Source organism: Perca fluviatilis, chromosome 8 (genome assembly GCF_010015445.1).
Source record: "Perca fluviatilis chromosome 8, GENO_Pfluv_1.0, whole genome shotgun sequence".
Lineage (NCBI taxonomy): Eukaryota > Metazoa > Chordata > Actinopteri > Perciformes > Percidae > Perca > Perca fluviatilis.
Genome location: NC_053119.1, coordinates 10174286 through 10191702, shown reverse-complemented (window position 1 = coordinate 10191702; position 17417 = coordinate 10174286). Strand labels below are relative to the sequence as shown.

At 37.8% G+C, this 17417-nt stretch overlaps 4 protein-coding genes across 9 annotated transcripts; 1 reads left to right on the top strand and 3 right to left on the bottom strand.

The window, feature by feature from the left end:
- Window positions 1-2: 2 nt before the first annotated feature.
- On the bottom strand, window positions 3-6015 carry samm50 (SAMM50 sorting and assembly machinery component). 2 transcript variants are annotated; one of them, XM_039809966.1, is made up of 15 exons: window positions 5854-6015; window positions 4893-5003; window positions 4439-4540; window positions 4264-4351; window positions 3979-4085; window positions 3517-3647; window positions 3138-3225; window positions 2645-2773; window positions 2277-2348; window positions 2087-2173; window positions 1734-1804; window positions 1109-1176; window positions 869-1024; window positions 565-706; window positions 3-170 (listed from the first exon to the last, which is right to left on the bottom strand). In XM_039809966.1, the coding sequence occupies exons 1-15, from the start codon at window positions 5872-5874 to the stop codon at window positions 125-127; spliced, it is 1419 nt and encodes a 472-aa protein (XP_039665900.1). In that variant the 5' UTR covers window positions 5875-6015; the 3' UTR covers window positions 3-124. The 2 variants fall into 2 exon arrangements, with proteins under 2 accessions (XP_039665900.1, XP_039665901.1); XM_039809967.1 differs by having other exon boundaries at window positions 869-1015.
- Window positions 6016-7018: 1003 nt separating this feature from the next.
- si:dkey-42p14.3 (EF-hand calcium-binding domain-containing protein 10) lies at window positions 7019-8978 on the bottom strand. 2 transcript variants are annotated; one of them, XM_039809352.1, is made up of 4 exons: window positions 8454-8978; window positions 7698-7862; window positions 7337-7427; window positions 7061-7223 (listed from the first exon to the last, which is right to left on the bottom strand). In XM_039809352.1, the coding sequence occupies exons 1-4, from the start codon at window positions 8590-8592 to the stop codon at window positions 7178-7180; spliced, it is 441 nt and encodes a 146-aa protein (XP_039665286.1). In that variant the 5' UTR covers window positions 8593-8978; the 3' UTR covers window positions 7061-7177. The 2 variants fall into 2 exon arrangements, with proteins under 2 accessions (XP_039665285.1, XP_039665286.1); XM_039809351.1 differs by lacking the exon at window positions 7337-7427 and having other exon boundaries at window positions 7019-7223.
- Window positions 8979-9071: 93 nt separating this feature from the next.
- c8h12orf73 (chromosome 8 C12orf73 homolog) lies at window positions 9072-11045 on the bottom strand. Its single transcript, XM_039809353.1, has 3 exons — window positions 10886-11045; window positions 10374-10500; window positions 9072-9657 (listed from the first exon to the last, which is right to left on the bottom strand). Exons 2-3 carry the CDS (start codon window positions 10479-10481, stop codon window positions 9538-9540), a joined length of 228 nt encoding a protein of 75 aa, XP_039665287.1. The 5' UTR covers window positions 10482-10500; window positions 10886-11045; the 3' UTR covers window positions 9072-9537.
- A 656-nt stretch (window positions 11046-11701) lies between these two features.
- Window positions 11702-17232, top strand: tdg.2 (thymine DNA glycosylase, tandem duplicate 2). 4 transcript variants are annotated; one of them, XR_005640102.1, is made up of 10 exons: window positions 11706-12510; window positions 13467-13795; window positions 13912-14111; window positions 14296-14365; window positions 15044-15179; window positions 15404-15486; window positions 15602-15696; window positions 15783-15954; window positions 16166-16322; window positions 16808-16879. XR_005640102.1 is itself a non-coding variant. In XM_039809350.1 (9 exons), coding segments are annotated over exons 1-9 (1194 nt in total). In that variant the 5' UTR covers window positions 11702-12198; the 3' UTR covers window positions 16273-17232. The 4 variants fall into 4 exon arrangements, 3 of the variants coding, with proteins under 3 accessions (XP_039665284.1, XP_039665283.1, XP_039665281.1); XM_039809350.1 differs by having other exon boundaries at window positions 11702-12200; window positions 16166-17232; XM_039809349.1 differs by having other exon boundaries at window positions 11702-12209; window positions 16166-17232.
- Window positions 17233-17417: the final 185 nt, after the last annotated feature.

The following is a 17417-nucleotide window of genomic DNA, read 5'->3' as shown; positions in this document are numbered from 1 at the left end:
AAGTCAGTGCAAACACTTTAATTGAACTAATTAGTCGCAACAACAATTCTGTACAAGCAATTTCCTTTTCCAAAAAAATGTTAATGTTGAAACACAGGAAGTTCCAGATCCAAAAAATGTGGTTTCACAGGAACCTGATTCCTGCTCCAAACTGAACCCCGTCACATATCCTGCACGAACAGAGAAAATTAGTTGAAATAAATAGCAAATCAGTTTATTTCCAGTGCATGTTAAGGACACTATGCATGTGTCTCTTGAAAGTGTTTATCTACATGATTGTACAGAAACTATTTTCTCAATATTTACTAAGCAACATGCACATACAGTACATACACAACTTTCACACATGTGACATTTACACTGCACGAGTTGAAGTCACCCACCTGTACAACCTGTGGTTTTTTGGTCTATGCTGGTCTTTTCTAACTAAATCATTTATCTTCTGTTTGCAGGGAGAGCTATTGGACATCAAGTTTAGCTAGTGTGCCTTAAATGTCTTTAAAGTAAGTCAAATAGGTGCAATTCCAAATCTTACCTAAAACTAGCTACCCTTATCAGCCCTACCTGTCTCCACTCTGGACTCCCATGGGAATGCAGTAATTCAGCTCCAGTCTGGCAATGTTTCCCAAACGCAGCACAATGCCCAGTCCATATGACCAACGGATGCTTTCGGCCAGTTTCTTCAAATGTGCTTTTGGCCCCTCACCTGAGTAAAAAACAAACGTATAAACTCAGCCAGACCGAAAACAAGAGCATCTGCAAAAAATCCTTTCTAATAGAATTCAGTCATAAATGTCAAGGTCTATTCCTTTAAAACATGAACCTTTAACAGTCATTTGAGGTGCTTGTTCTGTTTCCAACTACTCACCATAGTTAAGGTTACAAAGGTTTCCGGCATTGAGGAAGAAGTGTGTTCTGAAGAGGTCACCAAAGCCCCCCTTGCCTGGTCTGAAGGGTAGAGGGGTGTAAAGGTGGAGGCCTCCAGCCCAGTAGCCCTCTCCTCCCAGGTAGTCACCTGCCACATCAGTAATTCCAGCAAACAACATTTTCAATTAACCATCAAACTTCAGTCTGGTTACCAAGCAACTCAGCCAAGTTAATGTCTCACCTTCACTCTGTGGGCCCAAACTGTACATACTGAATCCCCTGATACTGGTGGGGCCACCAAGATAGAACCTAGAAGGTTGACAAAGACACATAAAACATAAAATATGTAATACAGAAAGAACCCTACAGTTAATTGTGTTTTAAAAAAAATTTAATTTAGTTTGCACAATTGCAGCATTTTGCGTCAAAAACTTCACTCCTAAGTCATAACTTGGTCAAATCTGAACACACATCCATGATACACATATGTTTAGAATCAACGTGATTTACACTTTTCAAGGACATATATACTATCTGCAATGTCCATCGCAAATAAACATACATATATCTACTTAGAAATCATTGAAAAAAAGACACTCCTTCAGAACTTGCCTGAGAATGATCACGTTTTTAAGTATTCTTCAGTATTAAAGTAGTGATAGTTGTCTAGACAGCCATGGGTACATTGCAAACAGGAACTGCCAATAGATAATTCAAAAATACTTTTAATGGTGCCAATTTGCCAAAATGAAAACAAAATGTAGGCGGGGGAAAAAAAACAGTCTCTAGCTGTCTCAAGTCAAGACTTAAAAAAAACCCTGGTCTTGTGGATAATGGTAATAGGGTGGTGAATTGTAGTTCTGTACCGGTCTGCTATGCTTGTTGGCTTGTCACCAATGGGCAGGAGCAAACCGCCCCACAATGAGGCAGAAAGGACCTGGAGGAGAAAGTCAAAGGGTTTAGTCACAACAATCTAACAAAGAAGATAAGAACATAAAAATATATTCCTGGCTAAAGAAGGAGGTCACCAAGTTTTTTTGGAAAGAAGTCTGTTGGTCATTTAGTTTAGTTTTCTGCTAACAGACCGTTCTCACAAAAGCCTGAGTATATTACTCAAATTCTTTACTAGCATTCTTTACTTTGCATAGTTTATCTGCATTAAGCGTTTTTTGATGAGACAATTTGCTAAATGCCTGAAATGTAAAATGTAGAATCTCACCGAGTCCCAGAAGAGTGTTTTGTTGAGCTGGATCTCAAAGTCCTCCTTCAGGAAACTGGCGTCTCCCCCAGTGTAACCAGCAAGCTCCTACACAAACACAACACAAAACGTCAACCTGGTGCACAAGATCAGTCGTATTGTTTTCAAATAGCATTTGAAAAAAGCTCTGGATTAGTGTTAAACAGAAAACCTGATGGATCTTCAAGAGGCCACCTTTCCTGGGAAGGATGGACGAGTTTCTGGTGTCGATGACCATAGAATGCTGAAAAACAAAAGGGCACCATTCTCAAAACTACTGCTAAAAATGTGTTCACTAATAAAGTGTCTTATTGAATATTCAGTTATTTTGCACTATTCAACATTTCAACAATTCATATCCACTGTTCAATATCCCCCACGCAATGTTATCGGAATGTGTTGTGCAAACATTTTAGAAAACCCTGACTAAAGCACTGAATACCAGCTTGCCATTAATTCTCTGACAGCAGACTACATGAAACTCAACAGCTATTTTAAAGCCCATGCTAAAATCTTTAATGTCAAATAAGAGACAAATACCGAAAGTGAGGATTTTAGGGAATGGCCACTCTCCTCCCGGACGGCAAATGAGGCAGTGCGAGCCAAACAGCCCAGCTCTCTCCACACTCCCTCCCACTTCAGGGTCTGGTTGGTCTTCCACACAGGGAACTGTGGGTGGTAAATTGGTAATAAGACACCCGTTTATTACTTTTGTTTGTACAGATCTCACGCAGTAAATGAGCATACATTGTTTGTAACATAGCAACTGTTGTCTCCTTAAAACATGTGGAAAACAGTGGCTCTGTGACATCTCAACAAAGTCCAAACTTTTAGTTTCTAAGGAACAAAACTCTTTTCTTTCTGACTTTCTGATGGTACCGGTCTTTTTTGATGCCTTCTATTATGACTCTTTTCAGCTCATTTTGTTGAACAAAACCTTAATGTGTTAATTAACTTCATCCATGTTCATGGAGGCAAGATCATTTGTCTTGCAAACAACAGAAGAGGCAAATAAATAGAAACAAGTATTTACGCTCAGTTCTCCAGAGATGCCTCGATCCGTCTCCCTCAGTGAACTCCATGGAAACTGACCTGTTACTTTGTACACATTGAGTGAGATGCTTGAAGTGAAAAAAAAAGAGAAGAAGAGATGTCAATACCCTGCTTCTAGGATTCCTTTGTAATTACAAAATATACCCATCTATAGTTACTGCATATATCGCTCAGACATTTACTTGCTCACTGATGGACCCAAATCTAAAGCTAAAGTATCAGGGGAGTCATCGTATCTATCTAATGCCCAACTTCAACCACCCTGCAAAACTGAACTTATAGCAGAAGAATAAGCCTTAGAGACACATATGCATACCATGTACCAATGTGATTAGATTTATTTTATGTTCATATCTTACTTGCGTTCAAAGTTTCCTGGTTGGGGTTTGAAGAAGGACAGGCCGTAGGATGTCTCTTTGGTTCCGTAGGAGAACTGAAAGGTCATTTTCTCTGCTCGACCTAATGCATTGGGTAACTTCAGGCCTAGTACCTGAAATTAAAGCAGGTAAGGTTTTGTATTTAGAGGCAACCAAACTAATAAAAAAAAAGTAGATTAGATAGAAATTTAACTCAATCTGTCTGAAAAAGGAAATGCATTATAAAAAAACCCACAAACAGACATATAGATTTGGGTCAAAGTCAAATAACTTAATCACAATGAAATATCTCAGTGCTACAAACTAAAGTTGAAGTCAACATTGGAAATTATCCTTACAGGAAGATATTGCTAAACCAGTGTTTTTACACTAGTGTAGCAGTATGACACTATAATTGGATCCAAAAGAGCCAAAAGAGGAGGTGGCCTTTCAGAAAGCGCTCACCATGCTTCCTTCGTTGTTTCCAACCATGGTGTTGTAGCTGCCGGTCATCCGTCTCAGCTCGGTGACTTCAAACGTCACATCGAGGCCGTTAGGAAGAGCATCCTCACCTGAGGAGGAAAACAAAGAAAAAGAAAACATGCAGAATGTCAACAATAATTTCATGTTTGGTTTAAAACAGTGAGACAGAACACAGAAAATGCATCATTAGAATTTGTACATTTGTTAAGAAAGTCCATATGTGTAATCATCAGTTTACTTGATCAGTTTACAGTGATTGACAAGTACCTCGTGACGTGTCAATAACAACTTCAACTTTTCTGAAAATACCGAGACGGAGCAGCTTCCGTCGGGCTTCATGGGACTTTCGCATCACCTGCACAACAAATTGAACCATGTGTTGATGCCAGTAATGGCTACTCACAAGCATTGATTGGTACAGCGGTTATCAACATGCACCTACATCAATCAAGTTCTTTGCCCGGAAAACTTCCGCGATTTCATAAGTCAACAGGTCCTCCTTGGTTCTTCCGAGCCCATCTATGTGCACTCGTTGAACTACAACCTTAAAAAACAGAAGAGACAGATAACTTCATTAACATTTGGAACACCCCAAAAAATACAGTATATTAATTTTATGAAGAAAAAAAAAAAACACTCATTAGCCAAATATTATGATACAGTTTCTCCCTTCTATAAAATGTCCACTAATACTGCAGTTTCCTGACATTTCGGGTTGTGTTTTAGATTTATTGTTTCAATTCTTTCATTTACAGCTTTTGGTGTGGATATGAGGCAGGGAATCACTTACTACTATGCTGGCAAAGCACAAACCTAGTGTGGAGAAAGGTGGTCTGGCAATATGTCTTAGTGAGAGAGACTGGTGTAATTACTGCCTGAAATAAAACAAATCTTACATCCTTGTTTTCAAGAACTTCTTGCTTTGGCTCGTGCTCAATCCCAGGAGCCTCAATATCGTCAGGTTGAACTCCTAGCTCTGGCCCTCGCATGGGCAGAGGGTCCAGGCTCTGCAACGCAAAATATAAGGGAAATAGATATAATCACAATCAGAGTTTTACCATGGTTTACCAATCAAATAGATAATGACTCAAAGAGGAGTTTAAATTCTATAATCACACACATATTATACATGTTTGCTGTCTAAGTATTCTCCACTAACCCACTAGGGCTGCAACTAACAAATATTTTTTTTACGATCACTGATTATTTTCTAGATTAATTAATGAATCACTTGGTATATAAAATGTTACTTTTTTTTAAGTAAAAAAAAAGTGTCTATCACAGTTTCCCACAGTCCAAGATGAGGTCTTGTTTACTGTTCGACCATAAGACCAAAACCCAAAGATATTCAGTTTACAAAAAGCAGCAAATCATCCCATTGGAGAAGCTGGGCCCAGATAATGATTGACATTTTTGCTTAGATGAAGTTTATATGACTACTCAATAATACTAAGTTATTCTAAAATAGTTGCTGACTTGTTTTCTGTCATTGACTAAACGATTAATTGTTTCAGATCTACACCACACCATAATGCCGGTGGTCGGTTAGTGTGCTGACTGCAGCAAGACTACAGTGAGCGGATGAAGAGCCACTAGCATCTTTCCTTACTGTCAATGATTTGTATCTAAATACACAGCAAGCAGAGTCTTTACGTTTAATTGTGAAGTTAAAATCTAACTAGCAGAGGATGAATTCGGTGTTGTCGAAGAGCTGAATGCCTGAGCCATGTTGGACCTTGTTGAATGTAAAGTATGGGCCTTTTCTTGTAGAACAGTAGCCGCGCTGTGTCAGATACCTAAATAAACACACGGAGAGGTCAAAGTCCTAGCTAACACGTTCACGGGACTTTTCCTTACCCTGGCGTGGACGGTGCCCATGCTGAGCTCCACAGGGCGCTGTCCCAGTAAATATGAAATCAAATTTGCGTGGTAAAAGTCTAATTTAATCTACAAGAAACAGGAGAATAAGACGACGAGGTTTCGTATAAGGAGGCGGCCATGTCACTTACTGACCACGCCTTCTCTGGTGCACATTCAATGCATCAACGCTGCGAAATGTTAAAATAATAATAATAATAATGAAAAGAAAAGAAAATATTGCAAAAATAAATGTATACTACCACTATTTCTACTAATGCTATTATTGTTATTATTAAGTTATATTAAACTATACTAAATTATATCGTATTATTGTAAATGTATTACCAATACTAATAATGATGATGATAATAACATGTTTAACATTACATTGAAATTTTAAATTCAGATAGCAACTGTCAAAGATCATGTCATATTTTACAATGTCTTAGCCTGGTTAGGTTAATTTATTTATTTATTGAAATATACATTAAAAGCTGGGTTTTTGTAATAGGCACTGCTAATTATAAACAAAAGCACAAATAAAAGAATAAGACTTGTGCTTTTTGTTTGGCTTTTATATAATAGAAAATACATACCCAAAACCACGCCAACTTTCAGTTGACATTTATGGGTTGGATGGCAAGATGGATTTATTACTACATACAGTATATTGTAGGAGAAAATGTATATGTATTTACAAGAGTGTATATTATTTTTTTATACACTGTATTCATAATCATGTTTCAGGCAAGGTCATTCTGAGGAGTAAACCAAAGTATTGTCTTGTTAGGTGAAGATATACAGTATAATATATATATATATATATATATATATATATATATATATATATATATATATATATATATATATATATATATATATATTCTATGAGACATTGTTAAACTGTCCAACAGTGTAAGGTGGGAGGCTGAGTTGGGATGTAGACTTAGGATGCATGATACCTGCTGTACTCTGTTATCCTATACTTCTCTAAGAGCTCTTAATAAATAGTTGTATCTCATCACATATTGCATCTTGACATGGTGATATTTCTTAAGGGCATATGAACCTTCAGTTTTTAGAAGAAATTCCTCAAAATACACTGTTAACTTTAGTGTAAAAAGGCTGGCGAATACTTGAATGAAAACTATCTGAATCAGAATACATATTAACATTACAAGTTTATTAACAATAATTATATCAAATGTGTTAATTTTACAACAGACCCAGTCCCAATGAAAACTTCCAAATGCATATCAACATTATATCATGTATTAAATAACACATCAGCTGAGTGGAAGAAAACCAATCAAACATAAGTTCACAGTTGTTCATATGTTGCTGAGCATCTCTGCAGGCCTTGAATCCTGTAACAACAAAATTAGACAAAATGTACTTTTATGGTATGGTGAATTTTAAAATGCTGGTGAATATTCTTCAACATTGTACAACATGTTTCGATTTTACAAGCTGCTCTTACGCTTCTGTTTTGAAGGTTTCATGGGATATTTTGTCTTCATTTACACCTTCGGGACATTCATTAATGTTTTTTATGCCCAGTGTGGTCAGTGCTGTGGGGGAAAGGCTCTGTGAGAAGTTGTTTTATTTAAAAGTGCCAATATTCTGAACAAAAAGATTCCTTTGATGATTTTAAATTTTGCTGTATGACGCAATAATTGGGTGAATTAAAAGTATATACCTACCAAACTGAATTAAAACCTGATAAATATCTTGGGTGAGCTTAGAATTATGTTGCTTATATAAATAACAGTTACATATTGAAAGTGTTGATCTCTCTCTGCCAGAGAAAGCCTAATATAGTGTCCATGTCCTATGCTTACCCTGCTTGTATTGGGCAAAAGTGATGTATTTTTGATTAGCGGGGTCCAGTATCCCAAAGACTGCATCCAGGTTGGAGTTGTTGAACAGATTCGGCCCTTTCACACCATTCTGCTGAGACATCTTCAGCTGTTCCAGCTGCTCAACGAGAAACTCTCTGGGATTCTCTGAATGAAAGAATAAACCACAATAAAGGTTCAATTATTGAACACCTTTGGGAAAGTTTGCAGCAACCAAATAACAACAATACAACTTAACAATAAGTATTAAATATATAACAATGCAAAACTGATATTTTATTTACATACACTTTGTAGACAATATACCACTTGGGTATGTTCAAGGGAAGAATAGAATATTTGGTCAGGAACAGTTTTAAGTAACTTAGTAACATCCAACTGTGAGCCACATCAAATCACATTTAGGTTACTATAGGCAATAACCTAGCTAGCTTTATGTGTTTATGGTTATTATGTAAGATATGTTTATTACAGTGTATTAGCTAACCTATCTTTTTTTTTTTTTTTTTCTTGCAACAGAAGAGTCAGGATGCAATCCGAATCCAGCACAGACACAGTTAAAAAAAGGCATAATTAGAGAGTGAAAAGCTAACCAAAAACTTGTCAGGATCTTTAAACGTGTCTGAGTTTGAGTTAGCTAGCTAGCTTGCTAGCTATTACAAAACCTAGCTAGCTAGTATTTTTAGCAGAGGATGTTAGGTCCGTGGTGTCTACAACAGAGACAAAATGAGCTCTAACCAGGTCTGTAAAAGAAGAGCATGCTGGTCAGGTTTTCCATGAGCTCGAAAATTTTGTGTTTCTCGAGATAATCAGCGGCGTCTTTCTCCCTCTGCGTCGCCATCTTTTCCAATTCACTTTTGTTTGAACTTGTTGCCATGATACGCCAACACCGTGCGTGCGCACAGACACACGCGCACACACTAGTACTTGTTTGTCACTCAATGACATGATCACACCATCACAATTACAAGCCTAACCCCAACCCTTACCCTAATGTTAACCAAAACTAAACGTAAAGTCACACAGTAAAAGTTACAGTAGGGCAGATTTCAAATCACCTCTTTGACAAATAAATAGGGCCTCATACTGATAAAACCGAACCGTTTTAACATTTTTAACTTAACTGATTAGTTGTTAACTAAAATGTCAAAGAAATACTGAAAAATAACCATTACAAGTTCCTAAAGCTGAATGTGATGTTTTGACGTAGCTTTTTTGTCTGAACAACAGTCCAAAACCCCCAAATAATTAATTTAGAATAATATAATACATACAGGGAGAAGCAAAACGCTGGAAATGATTAATTTAGCAAGTTTGTCAGTATTTCCATAGAGAGCACTGACACTTACTACAAAGTAATGGACAAAGGTTAAGTAAATTTTTATTTCAAATTAATTTTGTCTGCTAGCGAACAACCAAAAACAATCAAAATAAATACATTTTAATTATTGAATGACCTTAGCAGTTACCATGTGTTCATGGATCGTTCTTTTACATATTTCAGCACTCGGTCTGAAAATGCAAACACATTCAAAAGGGATGAAGCGATATAAGATGAAGGTGTATTAACAACTGTTGTGTGAACCAAATTATCTTGTTTTAGGGAAGATCCTTATCCGAGCAGCCAGACGCCAACAGTGTGGCATTTCAATCCACTCCTGTTTGCTCCATTAGAAGAAACCATCAAACACAGAAAATATCCATTTGCAGATGTCCCCGAAATTACTTTACTCCAGGCAAGTGGCAGCCTGAAACATTGGACAAAGTCTGCTTGACAGATAGATATAGATAGGGTGTCCATCGCAGGAAGTAAAATGTCTTATCAGTCCGCCTTCTGTTCAGCTTTAAGCTGCTGTAACGCAGCAGCAGCTTCTTCTCTGACTTTGTAGCCCAGCAGATCTGTCTGAAGCTCCCCAGGCTTTGGTGGGATCTCTGGTATACTCTGAAACAACAGCAGCAAAGACTGTTACACACTGAAAAACTGTTTGGTTGGGTGGTATTTTTTTTTTAACTTTCAGTGATCTAAAACATCAACTGTAAAAGTCTGTCTTTAGTGTCACTGGTGTTTTCTGGGACCACTTCTGACACAGTAGTATTTGATAAATTAAAGCAAATTGGTTTAAAATCCCTGACTGATTCCTCCATACCATATATAGAGTATGTATGACTATAAACCCATCTTTGAGTAAAAGTAACACTTTTTACACCCGCCTTGTGGTGGCTGTCAAATTGCATTATAGGAAATGTGGGAAAAATACTAACACGTGTTGCTATACAGTACAGCTGGAAAATACTACAGCTGTATAACAACACATACTATCCTGTGTTATAAAAGTAGCACTACACAGCGAGAGACAGTTGCACAGTATGTACAGTATGACACTATATTAGGCTTTCTCTGGCAGAGAGAGATCAACACTTTCAATATGTAACTGTTATTTATATAAGCAACATAATTCTAAGCTCACCCAAGATATTTATCAGGTTTTAATTCAACTATATATCAGTTGTGCAAGATGTCTTGTATTTTCTTTTCAAAAACCTGATGATTGTCATAATAATTCCAATGCATCTGAATATTTTGCAGACTTGTTTATTGATTTCATTTCGAAATCACAACTGGGCCAATGTGAAAAAATGGTTAATTGTGTCCCTCACCAGATCAGGTAGGTAGTACTGGTGGACGACCTGTGCTCCTGCAAACATTGCCAGCATACTGGCACTTAACATCTTCAGGTACCGAGGCCAAGACACACCGGCTGGCATCTTCACACACTTCCTCAATCTGGGGGGAAATAGGAAGACATTAATAAATTATTTAAAATGATATGCCGCATCTAATAATTTGTCTGCTCCCTTTTTGAGGGCTATTCGTCATATAATTAGTCAGTATGATTAATCACATCAAAAACTGGTATCCTGTATGGGTATGCCTTACCATTAGGGTTTCTAGCTAAGTATAGTTCACAATTTTAATATCGTGCCTGTACACATTTCAAACATGTACTGTATGGCTAACCACCTGCACAGTGAATCCAGTGACAGGAAAGCTAATGTTGTTAGCCCCGACGATACAGTTAACGTTACCAGGTGTAAAAGTTTGAAATACAGAAAATGGGGACAGATCAATATACAAAAACTAACATATAGCGATTCTAGTAAGACCTTACCTTGTTTATTTCACTGTGACTGTAATTAAAGGCAGCAATGAGAAGCTAATATCCACCATCGTAAAACCCAAGTGCCTGTCATTGGGACTCACAAGCAGGAGAAGCAGGTCATGCTACAGCTGTTAAGCTAGCTAACACGGAGATAATCTAGGTAAAGTGAGCTCGCACTCTGCCTCTATTTAGTGATACCACAAAGGTTAAGATTCTGTTCCCTGTTCCCCGGTTTAAGTGCATTCGTGTGCTCCGCTTTTTTGAATTCATTGGTTGGGGTGGATTGTAATTGCTTTTTTTTTAAATAACACTTTGTATTCCACCATTTTGAAGCTGGTTGTTGATGTAGGCTAGCTATCGTAGATCTAACATTAGCTTCTTCTTTTTTGTTAGCCACATACAGTGCTGTGTATGTTTTTAATTTACATTGTTGTGCCAATTTAGGAAGTTGAAGAGGGACGTTGAAAAAAAAGAGAGTAAATAATACCCTGGATAATCTGTAGGGTTCGGATATGGGTTTTCACCATTTGTGTGTATTTTGAATTGGTCCTTTTCATAGAGTTTTTAACTGTGGAGTGCTGCTCTTTACGAAAACACAATCTTTGGCTGTTATGTTCGTCGACGTAAATTCGTGCTGGTGCACTGCTTTCATGTATACGTGATTTGCCGCCATCTAGAGATATTTCTCATCAACTCATACCGTCTGTGTACCATGCACTATAACCCCGTGTCTGTTTTATAATGTTTGAATTAACAAATAATCTGTACTGCTTTATTTACGGCCGGCGGCAGGAAGGATGCCGTTGTGTTGACTGTTCTGCACTGCAGTGCAAAAGATCATGGGACTATGTTATTAATGGTTCCTGCCCTAGTTTAAGTGTTTAAGATGTTCTGTAAATGTTTTCGTTATGCATTTATGTTACCTGGGTTTTAGTCTTGATTTAGTGTTAATTTACATTTGTTGGGTTATCATGACTGAGACACTGGGGTAGGTTGATGACATCTGTGAACGTAAATACACTACCTTATACTACTACTAGCTACTAGAAGATGTATCTACCTGTGGCTCTTTGACTTCTTCCACGTAGCTCGTTACAGTGTTAATCGGCCGTTGGTTGTAAGGTTGTAAAAGTATAGTTGTGTAATGTGACTAAACGTCCTGAATTTTCATTTTAGTTTACTCATGCAGTACACCTCCTAACCAAGGAGTGGCGGTAAGCCTTCACCCGACCTGCGCAAAAGCGTTTTGAGCGTTTAAATGGTCTTTGTTTTGGGAGGATTCCCAGCCCCCCGTCTCCTTATTTGAAAAACTAAAGAACAAAATGTATGACAGGTATGTTAGTTTGCTCATATACCCTTATGTTTTGTTAATGTAGAGGTCACTTGCGGTTTGAAGACAGCGGGGCTCGCTGTTAGCAAAGCCTTCCATCTTCCTGTAACGTTAGCAGCGTCCGTCTTCTTTGTGCCAGCAATGTACCGTATGTGCTATAATCTCCACATAGCTCACATCTCCAGTTTGAATTGATGCATTTGGCAGCAGAATGAATGTTAATTTATTCAAATAAGTCAACAGTTAAGATGGAAGAAAACCAGTATACATCATTGACGGTTCCTACGGATTATTTTCAGCAGTGGTGAGTTGGTGTTGGAGGTGGCAGGGTCATGGGAAACTTCTCATGTTATCTCCCTGACGTCTTCATTTTCATGCATGAGATGAAGAAAAATTAACAGCATTTGACGCACGACATCATACATACCTGTATACTTTACATTTAGGCTTGTAGCAAGTGATAGTGTAATCATTAATGATAATAACCATATAATAAAATGGTCATTGAATCTGGAGTACTCTGATTTATAATTCAGGTATGTAGCAATAAATGTAATTAACTGGCAAATGTAATTGTCAGTTAATTTAACAATGTTATGATATTGCGTTATGTGTACTCTGTAGCTGGTTTGACACATTTACGGATTTAAGGCTATATCCTGAAATGTTAAAATTTAGACATGCTACTACATTATCCAGCAGTAATTAAACCATCACTTGCTAAAGGCTTCACAAATACACCTGCAGTGGCTCTTATTCAGCCTATTTGCCAATTTTAGAATGGGCATGACTGTAAAATAAATTTTCACTCACATGCCTGACCTGTAGTTGTTTTCATATTGATCATATTCACAATGTTTTTGGACGTCCTATCAATTTTTTGTATCTTCATATCTTCATTCTATTCTGGTCAGTCCCACCTGTTTGTGGGTGCAATGTGTGAGTGTTTCTATGGTTCTAGGTTCTATGCTCAAAACCAACCAAACGCAATAAAGCGATGAAAAATACTTTCAGAGCTTGACTGACATACTCTAAACTGAATGAACTGTAGAGAATACAAACAGGTGTATATCCACGCATGTATGTTTGTAAGTATTGTGTGTTGTAAGTTTGCCGTACCCACTTCTTCAGGCACCCCCATTGAGCACCAGACATAATTTTTCCTTTCTTGCTGTGTCTGGGTCCTGTTTCCCTTCTCTCTTTAACCTTCTTCCTCCTCCTCCTCCTCTCTACTTCTCTCATGCAACCTTTCTTTTCTAGGTACCAGTCCAGCCAGCAGCACCCCGAGGCTCAGTATGTGATGCCGTATCACAACACGGGCCATTACACAGAAGGTCCCAGAGATGAGCTTGTCATGGCCGAGCTGTCTGTCCACCGCGAACCACCTGTATACCAAGAACCTTTTTACCAGAACTATAACCCCCCGGCCCAAAATCACTACCAGGAGCTGACCTACCAGCCAAACGTCAGGGAGCAGCAGCAGCAGCAGCAGCATCCTGCACACCTGCACCCCCCTCAGCACCAACATACAATACAGCAGCAGGAGCCAAGTGTTCAGCACCAACCTCAGCCTGCTGGTCCACCTCAAGGTATGGAATAGATCAAAGTCATTTCCCCCCCCACACCAAAAACTGTTTTTTTAAGTAAGTTTTTAGTATTTTAGTATAGTAATATCTACAACATGTTCCTCCTCTCTCTGTGCTAGCTGTGACACCAGTGAAGAAGAAGAGAGGCCGGCCTCCTAAGCAGCAGGCGGAGGAGGGCAAGACACAGGAGGAGGAGAATGAGATTGAGGCGGCAAAAAAAGCCAAGAGGGCTCTCAACCGCTTCAACGGCATGTCAGTGGCTGAGGTTATGGCCAAAACCCTGCCAGACGTTATATCCTACAATCTTGACATTTTGATAGTGAGTTATATACTGGAGACCTATTAAGAATTAATACATTTGTTTATTTGAATAAGTACCGAATTGGTGCCAGTTATACCAAAAAAGATGTAAAGACAGTGTGTCTATTTGGTAAGGTTTCAGTCACAAAAAACTGTAATTTTCAGGTCTGTTGCCATGGTAACACCTTCATGTTTCTCCTCAGATTGGAATTAACCCAGGACTATTGTCAGCCTTCAAAGGACGCCATTATCCAAACCCAGGAAACCATTTCTGTATGTTGAAATTCAATTTCATTACTGACTTAAGGGAATACACACCAACACTTATCTTAAAAGCATCAGGCTGAATTACAATGACATTTTCTAAAGTAATGTAACTTTTTATTTTTTGCAGCCATATAAATGGTGTCTTGGGTTTGAATATTTCACTATATATATATATATATATATATATATATATATATATATATATATATATATAAATTATGTAGCTTGAGCGTTTCACCGCAACAATCAAACAGAATGCACATAATGCTTGAAACTTGTACCATGTCGAAATATGTTTTTTATATATATAACTTGGAAGTTTTGAAGGGAATATCAACATTTAAGGGGTCTGTAGAAAATGTATGAATGCCATTTTAAAATGTATCATCAATGGAGGTTTTTGCCAGACAGGTATTCAAAGGGGGAGGTTGCTAAAATCAGGGTGCACAATGATTTTTCAAGCTCCCCAAGAACATTTATCACACTAAATATTTATCTCTCCAGTATCCGTAGAGCACATTGTTTTATATTAAAAAATGTTTGTGCTGATGTAGTCCTGAAGATTCAGTGCAGCTACAATGTCTATAAAGTTCTGTAATTCTGGGTCCAGTGTTTTAAAATGTATTTGATGTGCCTCGATAGCCACTAAGCTAACTAAAATGTCAACTCTTCTTTCCTATCCAGGGAAATGTCTGTTTCTTTCTGGTCTAACTGACGAGCAGCTCAACTACATGCATGACCAAAGCCTGCCGGAGAAATATAGCATCGGCTTTACCAACATGGTAGAGAGGACCACACCTGGTAGCAAGGACCTCTCTAGGTGAATACAAAACAGCATTGATCTATTAAGCTTATGGAAATGCAGTAATTTTAGTTCACGCCTTTATACAGAATTATTTAAAGTTAGTGTAACAGTAGACTAAGACTGAATTATAAGCTCTAATAAGTGAGAACTTTCTGGGTAAAAATCACCCCCAATGTAATTTTGTGTGTCACTTGAAACAAACCTAGATAATAATTTTCTGGTTTTATGTTTTGTCCCAGTAAGGAGATTCGTGAAGGAGGTCGACAGTTACTTGACAAGCTGCAGAAATACAAACCATTAATAGCAGCTTTTAATGGAAAAGGTACAGTTATTAAAACACTTAAAAACTACTTTACTTTGTGAAAGTGTTTAGATGGCTTATTCGTACAGCCATTGGGTAAGTTTAACAGTGTATTGACATTTGTTAATTTTGTCAGGTATTTATGAAATATTCTGCAAAGAAACCTTTGGTGTGAAGGCAAAGAATCTCGACTTTGGTCTACAGCCTTACAAAATCCCAGAAACTGAAACGGTATGTTAAAACAGTACCTGGATTACTCTTAAAATATACTCAACAATACAAACGACAATCCTCATAGCAAATTTCATTTTACCTAGGTGTGCTACTTGATGCCGTCATCAAGCCCCCGCTGTGCCCAGTTTCCCCGTGCACAGGATAAGGTTCATTTCTACATCAAGCTGAAGGAACTGCGAGACCAGATGAAAGGCTTGGCACCAAGGCCCGAGGTGGAAGAGACACAGTACTTGTTCGATCTGCAGCTAGCTAAAGGTAAAAAATTCCCTTTAGCTGTATAGTACAGTTGAAACAAGTTGGATTGCAATTCTTTTTTTTTCAAAGATATACCTGCTTATTGGGATTTTCCGAAACATAAGCAGGGTACATCTTTGTCATTTTTACAGATATATTTATGTTTATGTTTACTGACATATTTATGTCTGAGATGAAGATCTAACACCTTGATGTTGCGTTTGTTCTGCAGAGGATGCTAAGAGGATGGCAATCAAAGAAGAGCAGGTGGATCCAGAGTATGAAAGCTGTAGTGGGCTGCATGGGGATGTAAAGCAAAGCAGCAACTCCTCCAACTAAAAGAGACAGATGAGAGGAGAAGAAACAGGCCTGTCTGCTGTAGCACACAGGTAGTGTTGTTACCATGTAGTTCTAAATATATTTAGTTGGAACTAGATGGAATTGGACTTAGTTTCAGGTGCATATACCCTAACTGTAAATAACTCTGAACCACTGTGACTGATTACCAAAGCAATTCAAAGAAGTCTGTTGATTTTCATACAACCATGACATGAAGTGAACCAATGACCTCAACCATACTGGAAGTAAACATAGATTTGTCAGTCCGAAAAACATTTTAAGGCACGCACTACATTTTGGGTAACACTGCATGCAGAAAACACCACAGGGCACCTTTTTAAGTGAACATCATTTGCAGTAAGTGACAGAAAACACATTAAACGTTGCCATGGTCCTTTTTTTTAAATATCTTTTGGGTGATTTCTAGAAATAAAATAAATTACTGAACTATTCCAACATACTGGTTGATGACTTATAAATGCCTTCTGCAAGCAGCACAATCCATCTGTTTGGTTTGTATTGTGGTATCTTGCAGAAATGGACATTGTAGGCCATTCAGCGGACAACATGAAACGGAACCACTGCAGCTGGAGAGGTTCGCTCAACAGAAACCAGATATCAGCTGTACTAGTAGCATGATGCATCAATGAGGGTAAGAAACCCTCTGATGACACCACAAGAAAAGAGGAGTCATACAGTTTCCTGAGGCTTCGCAATGTGACGCACAAGGGAGAAAGTGCCCGTAACGGTTACATTTTCTAACTCTCAAACAAACTGTGCATGTTTTTGGTGTTCTTTTTTATCACTATTTATTGCATTTTGTAAGGTACGTGTCCAGTGACTTATTTTTGTATTTTGAAAGAATGACATTTTATGATTTATCAGCTGTATGAAAAGGGAATTGTACTCTGGAATTTCTAATCTGTAATTACAGAGTTATTAAATCTCTTCTAAAGCTGGCATGTTTATTGTGTTATTGTTTTTAGCATTCATGTGAAGTTGTTATGTATGTATGTATGTATTTATAGAACCTATAACGTAAGGAAACACACAAGCCCAGAAAGCATGATTAATGCTTTTTCTTGAGTGGAAAGCTCTATTTTCAGAGCTCTGTGATTTCCAGCAGCTGTTTATTAAATACACTG

What these genes read in the sequence shown, in the direction of transcription:
- tdg.2 (XM_039809347.1), top strand. Translation starts at nt 12,422, where the DNA reads ATGTTAATTTATTCAAATAAGTCAACAGTTAAGATGGAAGAAAACCAG. An exon ending in ACGGATTATTTTCAGCAGTG is followed by an intron (nt 12,511 to 13,466) that starts GTGAGTTGGTGT and finishes TTTCTTTTCTAG; the next exon opens with GTACCAGTCCAGCCAGCAGC. An exon ending in CGATCTGCAGCTAGCTAAAG is followed by an intron (nt 15,955 to 16,165) that starts GTAAAAAATTCC and finishes TTTGTTCTGCAG; the next exon opens with AGGATGCTAAGAGGATGGCA.
- si:dkey-42p14.3 (XM_039809351.1), bottom strand. Translation starts at nt 8,592, where the DNA reads ATGGCAACAAGTTCAAACAAAAGTGAATTGGAAAAGATGGCGACGCAG. An exon ending in GCTCTTCTTTTACAGACCTG is followed by an intron (nt 7,863 to 8,453) that starts GTTAGAGCTCAT and finishes TCTTTCATTCAG; the next exon opens with AGAATCCCAGAGAGTTTCTC. An exon ending in TTTTGCCCAATACAAGCAGG is followed by an intron (nt 7,224 to 7,697) that starts GTAAGCATAGGA and finishes TTGTTGTTACAG; the next exon opens with GATTCAAGGCCTGCAGAGAT.
- c8h12orf73 (XM_039809353.1), bottom strand. Translation starts at nt 10,481, where the DNA reads ATGCCAGCCGGTGTGTCTTGGCCTCGGTACCTGAAGATGTTAAGTGCC. An exon ending in AGTACTACCTACCTGATCTG is followed by an intron (nt 9,658 to 10,373) that starts GTGAGGGACACA and finishes CTGTTGTTTCAG; the next exon opens with AGTATACCAGAGATCCCACC.
- samm50 (XM_039809966.1), bottom strand. Translation starts at nt 5,874, where the DNA reads ATGGGCACCGTCCACGCCAGG. An exon ending in CCAACAAGCATAGCAGACCG is followed by an intron (nt 1,177 to 1,733) that starts GTACAGAACTAC and finishes TCAACCTTCTAG; the next exon opens with GTTCTATCTTGGTGGCCCCA. An exon ending in GGAGTCCAGAGTGGAGACAG is followed by an intron (nt 171 to 564) that starts GTAGGGCTGATA and finishes CTGTTCGTGCAG; the next exon opens with GATATGTGACGGGGTTCAGT.